The following is a 15,202-nucleotide window of genomic DNA, read 5'->3' as shown; positions in this document are numbered from 1 at the left end:
GCTCTAGCTAAGATTTCCACCACAATGTTAAATAGGAGTGGTGATAAAAGGCACTTTTGTCTTGTTGCTGTTCTCAGGGGGAATGTTTTCAGCCCCTCTCCATTAAGAATGATGTTGGCTGATGGTGTTGCATATATACCCTTTATTAAGAAATTTTCCTTCTATACCTACCTTATTGACTTATTGAGAGTTTTTATCAGGAATGGGTGTTAGACTTTGTTGAATGCCTTTTCTGCATCAATTGAGATGATCATGTGATTCTTTTCTTTCTATTTATGTAGTGGATTATGTTGATTGATTTTGTAATATTGAACCACCCTTGTATACCTGATATGAATCCTACTTGGTCATGGCATATTATTTTTTTGATATGATGCTGAATTCTACTGGTTAAGAATTTTGTTGAGAATTTTTGCGTCTATATTCAGGAGAGATACTGGTCTGTAACTTTTTTGTGTGTGTGGTGTCTTTGCCTGGTTTTGGTATCACGGTTATGTTTGCTTCATAGAATGAATTCGTAAGTATTGCCTCCTTTTCTATGCTCCAAAATAGTTTGAGCGGTACTGATGTAAGCTCTTCTCTGAATGTCTGGTAGAATTCTCCAGTAAAGCCATCTGGGCAGGGCTTTTTTTTTGTTGAGAGTTTTTTAAATTACCTTTTCAACCTCATCATTTTGTGTTAGTTTGGGTAGGTAGTATGTTTCTAGAAATTTGTGTATTTGTTCTAGGTTTTCAAATGTGTGGGAATACAGCTTTTCATAATAATCTCTTATGAGCCTTTTTATTTCATTTGGGTCTGTTGTAATGTCCCCTATTTCATTTCTTATTTGGGTTATTTGCCTTCTCTCCTGTTTTTCTTTTGTCAGTTTGGCCAGTGGTTTGTCGATCCTTTCAAATAACCAACTTGTTGATTTCTTCTACTGCTTTTCTCTTCTCTATTCCATTTATGTCTACTCTGGTCTTTATTAGTTTCCTTTCTTCTGGTGGCTGGGGGCTTCTTTAGCTGTTCTCTAATTGTTCAAGTTGTGTAGCTAATGTTTTGATTTTGTCCCTTTTTTCTTTTTTGATGTGTGCATCTAGTGCTATAAACTGACCTCTGAGGACTGCCCCTGCTGTGTCTCAAAGGTTTTGGTATGATGTGTTTTCAGTCTCGTTTGATTGTAGGAATTTTCTGACTCCATCTCTGTATTTCTTCTATCATCCAGTGGTTTTTAAGCAGGATGTTATTCTGTTTCCATGTAATTGATTTTTTTCCCTTACTCTGCCTTTTGTTATTTTCTACTTTGATGGCATTGTGGTCAGAGAAGATACGTTGTATTATCTCAATATTCTGGATTTTGCTAATGGTTGCTCTGTGGCCTAAAATGTGGTCTGTTCTGGAGAAAGTTTCATGTGTGTTGGAAAAGAGTGTGTACTTTGCAGCTGTTGGATGGAGTGTTCTATGCATGTCTATGAGGTCAAGTTGGCTGACTGTGATCTTTAGCTCTTCCGTATCTTTGCTGAGTTTCTCTCTAGATGTTCTGCCCTTTACCAAGAGTGGTGTGTTCGAGTCTCCTACTATTGTTGTGGAACTGTCAATTTCTCTTTTCAGTGCCGTTAGAGTTTGTTTTATGTATTTTGGAGTCCTGTCATTGGTTGAGTAGATGTTTGTTATGGTTAAGTCTTCATGATGGATCATCCCTTTAATCATTATATAGTGCCCTTCTTTGTCTTTTATTGTGTATTTTGTTTTAAAGTCTATTTTACCTGAGATTAGTATTACCACTCCTGCTCTTTTTTGGTAGTTATTTGCTTGATATATTTTTTTCCATCCTTTGGTTTTTTACAAATTTATGTCTTTCTTTCTAAGGTGTGTCTCTTGCAGACAGCATACTGATGGATCCTGCTTTTTATGCAATTTGTCAGTCTCTCTTTATGGATGCATTTAGGCCACTTACATTCGTGTAATTACTGATAAGTGTGAGTTTATTGCTGTCATTTTGTAGTGCCTTTTTTTTTTTTGTCGTGCTAACATTTTCTTTGTCCCTTTTACTCCCCTGTGCTGAGTTCCTTCTGTTCGTGGATTTCGTTTTCATTTCCTTTGTTTCCGTAGATTTTTTTTTATTGAGACTTTGTTTTTCTTCTTTATTTTGATGAATAGGTTTGTTAACTTTCTTTGTGGTTACCTTGAAATCTACCCTTACCTTCCTGGGTTTGAACCAGTCTATTACTTGGTGTCTCCTTGCCTTCCTCTCTATTATTCCCTCTTTTATTGTTCTGATGTTGTCATTTACAGATTAACCTCTCCAGTTCCTTGTTGAAATTCTTTTGGTTTTGGATAGTTCTTGAGAGTTCCTTTCCTACACTAGTATCTGCCTGGTACAATCTTGTGTCCTAGATTCAGGCTATGGTCTGATGTTGTTTGTTCTCAGACCAACGGACTCCCTTTAATAATTCTTGTAGGTTTGGTTTTTACATATTCCCTTACTTTCTGTTTATCTGGAAATATCCTAATTTCACCATCATACTTGAACAAAAGTTTTGCAGGATATATTATTCATGGTTGGCAATATTTTTCTTTCAAGGTTTTATACAGGTCATCCCTTTGCCTTCTTGCCTGCATGGTTTCTGCCGAATAATTGGAGTTTAGTCTTACTGTTTCTCCTCTGTATGTGACTTTTTGTTTTTCTCAAGCTGTTCTCAGGATTTTTTATCTTTGTTTTTAGGGAGTGTGATTATGATATGCCTTGGTGTTTTCCCTTTGGGGTCTATCCTATATGGGGTTTGTTGAGCTTCTTGGATGGTTAGCTTTTCACCTTTCATGGTATTAGTAAAGTTTTCTGTCACCAACTCTTCAATGATCCTCTCTGTGTTTTATGCTTTCTCTCCCTGCTCTGGAAGTCTGATCATTCACATTTTTGCTTTTGATTGTTTCCCACATAATTCTCAGGGTTTCCTCATTTTTCTTCATTCTTTTTTCTGATTTTTCCTCAGACAGAGTTGTAGCCAAGTGTTTGTCTTTAATTTCACTGATTCTGTCTTCCATCATTTCAGATCCACTCCTCAGCCCTTCTATGACACTGTCCATTCCTGAAATCTTGTTGTTTATCTTTTGGGTTTCTAATTGTTGTTTTTGTATGATTTCTAGTTGAGAATTTATTTTGACATTTTGTTCCTGTATTCTTTCATTTTTTTGGTCTGCATTTCTCATTAATTTGTCTGCCTTTTCCATAAATTTATCTATTTTTTCCACACTTTTGTCTGCTTTTTGCTTCAACTCTTGGATAGGTTTGAATATTAGAGATTTGAATTCCCTGTCAGGTAGTTCTAGTGCCTTTTCTTCTACTGGAAAGTCATCTGCTGTTTTATTTTGGACACCTACCGGAACCATCCTTTCCAGTTTTTTTTTTTAATGTTTTGATATTGTCTGTTGTCTTTGGGACATTTAGTAGTTATTTTCTTCACTTCCCGATTGTAGATTTGTTTCCTTCTGTTTTTTTGGTCATGCCTGAGCAGGCAGCTGTGCGTTCTTTGTTGTTTGCTCATCTGTAATCGCAATACTTTTCACCTCCTTGTCCAATGGGTGGGGCCAGTCACTCAGCTTTGGTGCAGCAGGGCAGGTCCAGCTGAAGGGAAGGGGCTGGGATGGGTTGTTTGTGGCACATACTAGGGCCAACACGGTGGGCCAGGAACCAGTGCTGGGCAGGTTGCGGTAGGCTGTGTCTGTGCGGGTGCTCTGTCTCCTGCTGGAACTTCGTGAAGCTTCTTTCCTGTACTCCCTGTCCGCCAATCTGCCATGTGGGTGGGTTGAATCCAAGCCGCATAGACGCTCACTTTCCAGCCAGCTGAGCCACTGCAGCTAGCCAGGAAGCTTGGGAGTAGAGCAGCAGGGAGAGGATAGGGGGGTGGGAAAGCATGAACTGCTGGTTACCGGGTGCTCTCTCTCCTGCTGGGAGCTCCATGAAGCTACTTTCCTGTGCTCTCTCTCCGCCAATACCCAAGAGGAGTCCAAGATAGCGAATCTGTGCTGCATTAACTGATAAGAAATCTCAGGACATCTCTCTCCTTCCTCTCTGTCTTCTGTCAGTTTCCTACTTAGTGTTTGGCTGTGTTCTTTCCCTCTTCATTTGATACTTTGGGCGCCAGGAATGACATCTGTCTCTGTTTTACTTAGTTGTTTGGGTCTGCTATAGAGAGATGGTGTGCTGCTTCTGTCTAAGGCGCCATGCTGGCCACAAGTCTTGCTTCTCTTTTTAATATCTCAAAAGAGACTGATTTAAGGCACAACCTAATCTTGTAAACTGAGTCCTGCCTCACTAACAAAACTTTCACTAATCCCACCTCATTAACATCATAGAAGTAGGATTTACAACACAGGAAAATCACACCAGATGACAAAATGGTGAACAATCACACAATACTGGGAATCATGGACTAGCCAAGTTGACACACATTTTTTGGGGACACAATTCAATCCATGACATGCCTAAATGGCATTAGTAGGAAAATGTCTGACTCTGGAATACTTTATAGCTTTTAAAAAGAATGTGGTGGATCTATATCCAATAACGTGGCAGTAGCTACAAGATCTACTTTTGTTGTAAAATTTAAAAGTACGCCACACGGAGGGGAGATAGGAGGGTACAGAGGGTTAGAAACTGGCAAAATCGTCACGAAAGGAGAGACTGGAAGGAGGGAGCGGGCTGACTCATTAGGGGGAGAGTAAGTGGGAGTATGGAGTAAGGTGTATATAAGCTTATATGTGACAAACTGACTTGACTGGTAAACTTTCACTTAAAGCACAATAAAAATTATTAAAAAAAAAAAAGCCACAGAAACATACTGTATATAGTAAAATCCTATTTGTATGGGGGAAAAACAAATCAATCCAAACTCTCCCTTAGATATCTGCCTTAGTGTGCCTGCCTAACTAAAAACAAAAGGGGCTGGAAAAATACACACCTGGTAGCAATGGTTACCTTTAGGGAAGTGAAGAGAGTGGAATTTGGGAGAACGATGACTCATTTTTTACTGCTTATTCTTCTGCCTTATGGACTTGATTCTTTCTACAATAAGCATGTGTTACTTGTACAATTAAAAGCAAAAAATTGTACAATTACTTGTACAATTTAAAGCAAAAAATGGCTTTAAAAAAATACAGTATATTTCTACTAAAATTCTTTCCCCAATATAAAATTGGCTCTCTTGACATAATAAACCATACTCTCCCTTTGGATATCCACTTGTTCCCTTCATTCCTCCAAGATGTTCCTTAAAATTAAGGGCAACCTTGGAGTTAATATTTAAGAATAAGAGTAATTTGCTGCTGGTGTTGCTGTTAGGTGCTGTCAAGTTGATTCCGACTCACAATGACCCTAGGTGCAACAGAACGAAAACAGTGCTCAGTCCTGCACCATTCTCACAGTTGTCACTATGTTTGAACCCATTGTTGCAGCCACTGTGTCAACACATCTCCTTGAAGGTCTTTCTTTTTTTTGCTGCCCTTCTACTTTATTAAGCGTGATGTCCTTCTCCAGGGACTGGTCCCTCCTGATAACACGTCCAAAGTCTGTGAGATGAAGTCTCACTATCCTTGCTTCGAATGAGCATTTTGGCTGTACTTCTTCCAAGATAGATTTGTTCATTCTTCTGGCAGTCCATGGTGTATTCTGAACATTCAGTATTCTTCACCAACATCATATAATTCAATAGCATCAATTCTTCTTCAGTCTTCCTGATTCACTGTCCAGGTTTCACATGCATATGAAGCAACTGAAAACACCATGGCTTGGGTGAGGTGCACCTTAGTCCTCAAAGTGACATCTTTGCTTTCTAATATTTTAAAGAGGTCTTTTGCAGCAGATTTGCCCAATACAATGTATCTTTTGATTTCCTGACTCCTGCTTCCATGGGTGTTGATTGTGGATCCAAGTAAAATGAAATCCTTGCCAACCTCAATCTTTTCTCCATTCATCATGATGTTGCTTATTGGTCCAGTTGTGAGGATTTTTGTTTTCTTTATATTGAGGTGCAATCCATACTGAAGGCTGTGGTCCTTGATCTTCATCAGTAAGTGCTTCAAGTTCTCTTTAGTTTCAGCAAGCAAGGTTGTGTCATCTGAATAATGCAGGTTGTGAATGAGTCTCCCTCCAATCCTGTGCCCCATCCTTCTTCATATAGTCCAGCTTCTCGTATTATTTGCTCAATATACAGACTGAATCGGTGTGGTGAGAGGATACAACCCTGACACACACCTTTCCTGACTTTAAACCATGCAGTATCCCTTTGTTCTTTTGAATGACTGCCTCTTGATTCATGTACAGATTCCTCATGAGCGCAATTAAGTGTTCCGGAATTCCCATTCTGTGCAATGTTACAGTCCCCTGGCCTCTGGGTGATCACTGTATGAGAAGACAGGCCATGCCCCGGCTCAACAGTTCTGATGGTCATGAAGCTTTTTCACAGAGTAGATTTAAAGCCTGTCTTTTTGAAGCTTTCATCCACTGGTTACATTTGGAATGCAGATAAGGTATAAACCCTTAAGATCTTATGGGGGAGCTAGTATCTGTTCTCTGTGACAAAACACAATACTTTGCAATTTAATGAAAGCAGACATTAACACTCACCATCCTGGAAAATTCACAGTCAGGCCTCTAGTAGTGAATGACATACAAAACCAGAGATATCACAAGCTATTCCAACTATAGTTTGGAATAAAATAGTGAGGAAAGAAGGTGGACACAAGAGTTGGCCAGACCCAGACCAGCAGATGCCATCACCAGCCCTGAGACCTTGAGCCAGTTACTTAATCTGTCCACACCTCAGCTTCCTCCTCTAAAAAGTTAAGGATTACATGTTTACTGCTTGCCACAGTGCCTGGCTCTTAGAAGCACTAATAAGTATGAGCTCTTCTTACTGTTAGATTGACTATCTCCTCAGCAAAAAATCAACTACAGCCCCAATCTGGAAACTGAGTACTTGCTGGCAAGTGACTTTTATTTAGCCACTGAGGTACACTATTTCTCTGTCAGCCACTCTCCAGGATGGAGCAGTACATGGAATCATAGTTTCCAATATGAACGGGTTCCTCAGTTTATAAGCGGCCTCTTTTAAAGTGATTCTGTTCAGAAGAGGTGCCCTTGACTTCAGCTTGTAGTTTTCAGAAACGGTTACAGCAATACTTCTGATCCCACATGCTTTTTCTGAACCTTGCTACTCCCCATCAAGAGGTAGAGTCTATTTCCCCTCCCCTTGAACCTAGATGTGAACTTGTGGCTGCCTGGGACAGTAGAATGAGGCAGAAATAAAGCTATGTATTTCCAAGGCTAGGTCATTTCTGCCCGGTTCTTACTCTTCTGGGACACTTGCACTTGAAACTCTTTACCGTGCCTGGGAGGATGCTCAAACCAGCACACACTGAAAGATCACATGGAGAGGCCCACGTGGAGGGGAACTGAGGCATCCCTGGGCAGCCACATCAGCTGCCAGACATGTGTGAACAAGACCTAAGGATCTAAGTTTAGACACGTTCAGTGTCCAGACTTCACTCTTCCAGCTGAGGCACTACACATTGTAGGAACAGAGACAAGCCATCCCACGTTTCTCTGTCCAAATTCTCAGCCCGCAGAATCCATGAGCATAATAAAAGGCTGTTTTACCCACTAAGTTTAGGGGTGTATTCTGTTATACAGTCATGGTAATTAAATCTGCTCTTTAATTTTTCTCTTTTAAAAAACTAATACATGTTTATGGTAACACATTTAAATACAGAAGTACAGAAGTTATTTATTTACAGTGAAAAAAGCATACACCCATGGCTTAGTTCTCTGGTGGCTACCACAGGTACCAGGTTCTCACATTTTTCCGTTCTGCCTGTGTGTGTGCATTTAAAACAGAGATGGCAGCAGACTACAGATGTCATTCGGCACCTTGTTTTTTTCACTTACGTTATGCTTTAGATCATTCCAGATCAGCACATTTAGTCCTACCCTCATTTCTTTTTAATGGTTGTATAGTATTTCATATTACAAATACACTGCAATTTAAACTAGTCTGTTATTGGACATTTGGATTATTTCCAGTCTTTTGCTTCTATGACTAATACTGGACATACATTTATGCATGAATGTAGAATTTTATCTGTAAAATAAATTTTTAGAACTTGAATTTCTGGGTCATAATTTTGATAACTGCCAAATTGTCCTTCTATCAACATATGAGAATTGCCGCTTTTCTACATTCTTACAGTCTATTGTCAACCTTTTTCCTTCTTTCCAATTTGACAGGTGAAAAACATGTCATTCTATTTTTAATCGCACTTCTCTTTTTATAAGTGAGACTGCACCTTGCTATGGATTGAATTGTGCCCCTCCAAAAAAATGTGCTGTAAACCCTCACCTCTATGTCTGTGGTTATAATCCCATTTAGAAATGGGTTGTCTTTGTTATGTTAAAGAGGCAGGACCCATGTAGGGTGTGCCTTGAGTCAACCTCTTTTGAGATAGAAAAGATATTAAACAAGCAAAGAGTGGGGAAGATAGATGCCAAATCACATGGAGATCTCCAAGGAAACAGAAACTGAAGAGACAAGGAGCCCACAAAGAAACAGCCTTCCCTTAGGCCTGGCAAACTGAATTGGGACTTCTGGCCTCCTAAACTGTGGGAAAATAAATTTCTGTTAAAGCCAGCCACTTGTGGTATTTCTGTTATAGCAGCACTAGATAACTAAGATACAACTCTTTTCAAGTTTAAAAGCCATTTGCATTTCTTTACTGCAGCATTCCTATTTATGTGTTTTGACCATTTTTCCATTGGGTCATTGGTCTGTCTTTTACTGTGCTGTGAGAGCTGATAATGTAGACCACCATACCTCCCCTTGGACTGTTCATGTTCACCACACTTTCCCATTCCCCTCAGTTCAAATATCTTTTAGAGTGTATTCTTCAACCAGCTCAAGACATCAATTAAGAGGAAACAAATAAGAGAATATATATGCTATGATAATGTTCAGTGTTGCCTTCCAAAACACTGAACCTTAAAACATATTTTTATTGGTACTTTAAAAACGTTTGCCCTAATTTTAAAGAAAACTAGTATATTGAGCAGGAATCTCATAGTACTGATCTTTGTACAGGTATCCTGGATCTATAGGAATCTGATCATGTGACTAAAACAAATAAAATGAACAGAAAGATTTTTTTTTTTTAACCTAATGATTTGGGAATCAGGGTTATGACTCTACAGACACAGACACAAGCTGAAAAGAGGCCCCCACCAAGAGAGCTTTAAGAGCCTGAGCTGCCTCAGCCCAATGGGCAGGATTCCTCAATACTGAAAATGGTCTCCAGCAGGACGAAATGCACTTGGGGGGATTCCAGAAACAAGGTAAGGGTGTTCCACATCAGGTCTCCCCGAGGAAGGCCCACTCTGAACAAAGTGAAGAAATAAGGGGAGAGGGTGGAGAAAACACCACAGAAATGTAGGGCAGTGCTTCCCCTTCCTCTCAGGGGAAGTAAGGGTTGAGGGTGGGGAGTGGAATAGTGGCAGATTTTAGAATCCTCTTATCTGGGCTTCCTTCATCCTGGGAGGCACCTTCACCTTAATGGGGCCAGGAAGGAGTGAGGTCAGAGGCCAGCAAACTCAGTGCTGGCATCTTGGGACTTACACAATTCCTCGGAAATTATCCAGCCCATCAGGTTAACAAAAAAAAGGCATGGATTCAGGTCAGGAATCCTGCCAGTGCTAAAAAAAACATTTAGCTGTAATGTCTCAGGCTTGAATGTCTCTGGAAACCCAGGGACAAGCTGCATAAGAGATTCCTAACACATTGTACTTGAGCATTCAGGGCTGATAAAAATGAACACATATTAAAATTTTCTCCTTGAAAGTCTCATAGAATCTCTAAACAAAACGGAGCGGAGTAAGCAAACCATCCTATTTTTAACATGATGTAGCAGTAGGAGAGTCACATTTTACCTTGTCAACATTAGCTCGCGTTTTAGCAGATGTTTCCACATAGTTCACATTCCATTGGTCCGCTCTGTTTTTTGCCTCTTCTACAGAAACCTGCCTTTTATCCTCTAAATCTGATTTGTTACCAACCAGCAGGAATGGAACATTCTCATCTTCTTTTACTCTTAAAATCTGCTCCCTGGGTGAGAGAAGAAAATTATTAACATTACCCTTACATAATAACAAATAGCATCTGCAATTGGTATTTAGTTACAATTTATATATGTTCCTATACAATGACAACAAGCTCATTTAGTCTATGGCAGTAAATAATCAGTACTTCTTCTTTACTCTACCATCAATCATTTGAGTTACACATCACCACATTACCTCACCAGCAAAGAAAAAATACACCAAAGAAGAATGCATAAGCCTAGCAATAGAGGTACAAAATAAGTCAAATCCAATTCCCCTTTAAATGCTTCTTTTGAAAAGTAAACTTTTAATTTTAAAACAGTTTTGGGTCTACAGAAAAGTTGTGAAGGTAGTATAGAGTGTTCCTGTGTAACCCACACCCAGCTTCCCCTGCTGCTAATGTCTAGTATTAGCATGGTACATTTATCACAATTAATGAACCAATATTGCTATGTTATTATTAACTAAAGTTCATATTTTATTCGGATTTCTTTAGTTTTTACACATAATATTATTTTGTGTTCCAGGATCCTGTCCAGGACACACATTACATTTAGTCATCATGTCTCCTTAGGCTCTGCTTGGCTGTGAGTTTCTCAGACTTTTCTTGTTTTTGATGACCTTGACAGCTTTGAAGCATGCTGGTCAGGTCATTTGTAGAATGTGCCTCAATTGGGATTCATTTGATACTTTTCTCATGACTAAACTGAAGTTACGAGTTTCGAGTTTCGGGGAGGAAAGACCAGAGGTAGAATGCCATTCTCATCACATCATATCAAGGGTCCCACTAAATGTTTAAGGCACTGCATATGCCAGGACTACCTGAAATCCACCTTCTGATTTTACATTTAGAGATATGTTATATACTGTGGAAATGTCACCAATTTTAAAGGTTTATATCAGGGCTCTGCCCTGCCTGTCAGGTGACCCTGAGCCAGGTTATTTCGTTGCCTTAGTTTTTTCATCTATAAAATGGGGCTAACAATAATACTTTCCTTATACGGTTGCTGTGAGAATTAAATGTAAAATGCTTAGAACTGTGTCTGGCACATATTAAATACCCAATAAATGTTAGCTGCTCTTATGATTATAATAATCCACTAGAGGAAGATGTTTTCTTGTAAAATCAACAGACCAAAGAAATCTGTAAGACCTAGGCCTACTATCTTGCTCTCTTACAGATGCTTCTCCTTTGAAATTACTAGAACATACGGAAACTACAGGTATGTAAGTATTCTGGACCATGAGAAAATCAAAGAGATTATTACAATGACAAGGAACCCTGGTGGCACAGCAGTTAAGTGCTTGGCTGCTAGCTGAAAGGTTGGAGATTCAAACCCACCAGCAGCTCCACGGAAGAAAAGACCTCTGCTCCGTCAAGATCACAGCCTTGGAAACCCTACGGGTTCAGCTCTACTCTGTCATATAGGATTGCTACCAGTCGATTTGACTGGATGGTGCACAACAACATTATAATGGCAGCTTAGCGAAGTATAGCAGATGGTGCAGGGGATCTTACAGTGACATCTGAAAGACTGAGTAAAAACCTCCATCATGACTTATTTTAAGAGACAGTTTACTCTGCCTCTTAAGCAATGTTCCCCGAACACCACCACCATCACTACCCCCTGCAGTATTGCTAACACCTTACTGAGCTCTCATGATGTGCTGGGCACTGTTTTAAATGCTTTACATACATTATCTCATTCAATCTGCACTGCAAACCTATTACTATTACTCTCATCTAAGAGATAAGAAAGCTGAGGCAGAGAAATTACATAACTTGTTCAGAAGTTAAAGAATGAGGATTTGAACCTGAGCAATCTAATTCCAGGGCATGTACTCAGCTTCTACACTGGATGCCATGGGACCTCCCGTAACGGGATTATCTAGGGAACAAACCTTATTCAAGAAGGTTTAGTTCCCAAAAGTTCTTCATCACGAGACCCCACCTGTGATACGGAATGGACACCCAGGTCCACTGGGCACTACAGCGCAGCTCTGCACGCCAGACAACATTTCCTCTGCATGGCAAAGTTACAGACTGACAGAGGGGAAACTTCTTTATTAGACAGAGTGATCAGCTCAAACCCACAGGGAAACGTGAGGTAAAAGAAAGGTGATAGGAATGTGTGGGTCCTATAAAGACCATTTGATGTTTTAGGAAAAATGTTTTAAATTAGTTGTTCCAGTGGAGGGTTAGAACTGGTATTAACAGGATAACAAATGATATAAAGAAAGGTGATAGGAATGTGTGGGTCCTATAAAGACCATTTGATGTTTTAGGAAAAATGTTTTAAATTAGTTGTTCCAGTGGAGGGTTAGAACTGGTATTAACAGGATAACAAATGATATTACAACAACGTCATAGGATATTTTAATTATATGATTTATACAGTGTCCTATCGAAAAAATGCTTACTACGTTACAAAATAAACAGCAGGGAAAAAGCCTGTTTTAGATAGGAAACTTACCATATTCCGTTTTAAAATGTGAAATGTGGTGGCCATGTGGTTTTATAAAAGCGTCTTTATTAATTTATGAGACCCAGCAGAGCAGAGTCATTAAAAGCAAGAACACAGAGCCAGAACTCGCAGACTTTAATCTGCTCATTTAATGCCACTCCCTAGGTGCAGGGCCTGGGACTAGCGACTTAACTTTCCTCTGCTTCAGTTTCTTCATCTACGAACTCTGATGATACTTTCAAAAAATAGCAAATCTAAGAAGTCAGTCACTGTAAACATTACTTTACGTACCACTACCTGGTCAATTTAAATACCACTGCTGTCAGCTATCACTGTAAGATGCCACATTGTAAAAGGTAGCCCTGCTTTCAAGAGATGTTAAAATGTAAAAATGTACGTCCCAGAATCCGTGAAATACTGTAGTATCTACCTCATAGGCTTGTTTGATAAATGAGTTTACATATGTTAGTGCTTACAGCAGTCTCTGGCACACAGTAAGTGTCATGTAAGTATTAGGTGGAGTTGAAGAGACAACACAGGAAGCCAAGCTGCCTCAGTCTCATAGGGTATGGCCATGACCTCTGGGATTTCAAAGGGTGGAGCCATGGCCTCTGGTGTTTCTAAGGGTGGAGATGCCACTTAGATGGGCTAGGTGAATGGTGTGCCTAAAGCTGAAGGAGCAGAGTTGCTGTCCCAGGGGGACCTCATACCACTAAGAAAGCTGTGCGAGGGGGCGCGGCACGTCCTTCGGACCTGAGGTTCCTGCTCTCAGACCAAGGAAAGCTGATGACAAGGACCTTCCTCCAGAGCCGACAGAGAGAGAAAGCCTTCCCCTGGAGCCAGCACCCTGAATTTCGACTTGTAGCCTATTGGACTGTGGAAGAATGAACTTCTCTTTGTTAAAGCCATCTAATAGTGGTATTTCTGTTATAGCCACACTAGATGACTAAAATAGGTGGTATTATTATTATTACTTCACCTGATTACAGATGGTGTAACAAAAATTCTAACAGACTCAATAGCTGTAGTTTAAGTTTTTGGATCTGAATCTGAAAGCAAATCACTATTCTCAGTTCTAACGGAGATATAAAAAAATTGATACCCTACATTCACAGGACAGAATATGGACCATACATAAAGCCACCTCCACCCCTCACTGATTTGTACTTATCCTAAACATTCTTTTAGAAAATCACAATGCTAAATGAGCACGGTACCTGGGTGATACACACTAAGCTGTACAACACTACACAGTGCTGTGATGTTTCCTACCACTCACAATTGTTTGCAGAAAGCACATCAACACTCACCATTATTGCCATTAAATATATATTTGTGAAAAGGATTTTGGCCAACTATAATCTTTTGCCAGGGCTGGTAACAACTATTTTCTGTGACTTTGTTAACCAGGTAACCTATGGGGCAGTTCTACTCTGTCCTATAGGGTCGCTCTGAGTCGGAATCAACTCAACCAGTTTCCTTCATCAACTGCCTAAACTAAGAGGTTTACCGATGTTACTGGTCTCACTAGCCACCATGAATGATAGCTTGACTCAGATATTTGTGACTCTAACATTTCTGGTCATATGTACAAACAGTCATTCGTTAATAAAAACCTACTAAGCTATACTGGGAAACCCTGGTGGCGTAGTGGTTAAGAGCTACGGCTGCTAACCAAAAAAAGGTCAGCAGTTTGAATCCATCAGGCACTCCTGGGAAACCCTATGGAGCAGTTCCATTCTGCATTATAGGGTTGCTATGAGTCAGAATTGACTCGATGTCAGCGGGTTTAAGCTACACTGGGTCAAGTGTTGTAGGGAGACCAATACTGAAATTACAGTGTGGTCAAGCTATCAGAAAATTGGCTGTGGTAAACCTAGTCCTTCTGGGCTCAGGGGTGAGAAGACAATATTCTTTAGAGTTATTAAGCTGGTTTTATTAGCCACTTTCCTGGATGTCAGAGAAAGGTAATACCATTACCATAAACGTCATATACATTTTGCTTAATGTGATGCTGTCTTTAAATACAATTTTAGAGGCTATTATAGAATTTCAGGATAGGAAAGTACCTTTACAATCTGGTCTAACTTTTTCACTTTTAACGTAAAGAAAATGGGGACCATAAGGGTAAGGGAATTTTCAAATAAAATCACAGGTTTACTAAGTATGCACTAAATGTTATATGTTAGCAATTGTGCCAAACATGGGTACTAAGGATACCTGGGATATATAAAGAAGTGGGTCCTGCTCTCAACTGTTTTTACATTGTCAAGAAAAACACATATACACCAAGCTTAATACAGGAGCATGAGAAGTGTGATACTGGCATTGTAGCAGGTATATCCCATACACAGATGAGGAAGCAATGGAGTTTACTTGGTGATGGGGATGCTCAGGAAGACTCACGAGAGGGGCCGACACCTACGCCATACTGCGCAGGTCAGCACGTGTGGAGTGCCTTACCGTAACCCTTCAGACCTTCTCAAAAATGCCTTTCCTATTGCTGGTGAGTCACTAGGGCCATTTTTATTTAGGCAAAGGCAACACATTGGAAGTGTGCAATGTAACTTTTTCAAAAAAAAAATGAATCATCCATTTATTTTCTGTAATAGCA

At 39.8% G+C, this 15,202-nt stretch overlaps 1 protein-coding gene across 1 annotated transcript in view; it reads right to left on the bottom strand.

The window, feature by feature from the left end:
• RALA (RAS like proto-oncogene A) overlaps positions 1-15,202 on the bottom strand; it is a 97,903-nt gene that overhangs the window by 14,747 nt on the left and 67,954 nt on the right. The window contains exon 4 of the mRNA XM_049893500.1: positions 9,953-10,127. Coding sequence (XP_049749457.1) covers positions 9,953-10,127 — 175 coding nt within the window. The remainder of the gene's footprint in view (positions 1-9,952; positions 10,128-15,202) is intronic.

Source organism: Elephas maximus, chromosome 8 (assembly GCF_024166365.1).
Source record: "Elephas maximus indicus isolate mEleMax1 chromosome 8, mEleMax1 primary haplotype, whole genome shotgun sequence".
NCBI classification, from domain to species: domain Eukaryota; kingdom Metazoa; phylum Chordata; class Mammalia; order Proboscidea; family Elephantidae; genus Elephas; species Elephas maximus.
The sequence above is the reverse complement of the archived record's forward strand: the minus strand, read 5'-3'. Positions and strand labels throughout refer to the sequence as shown.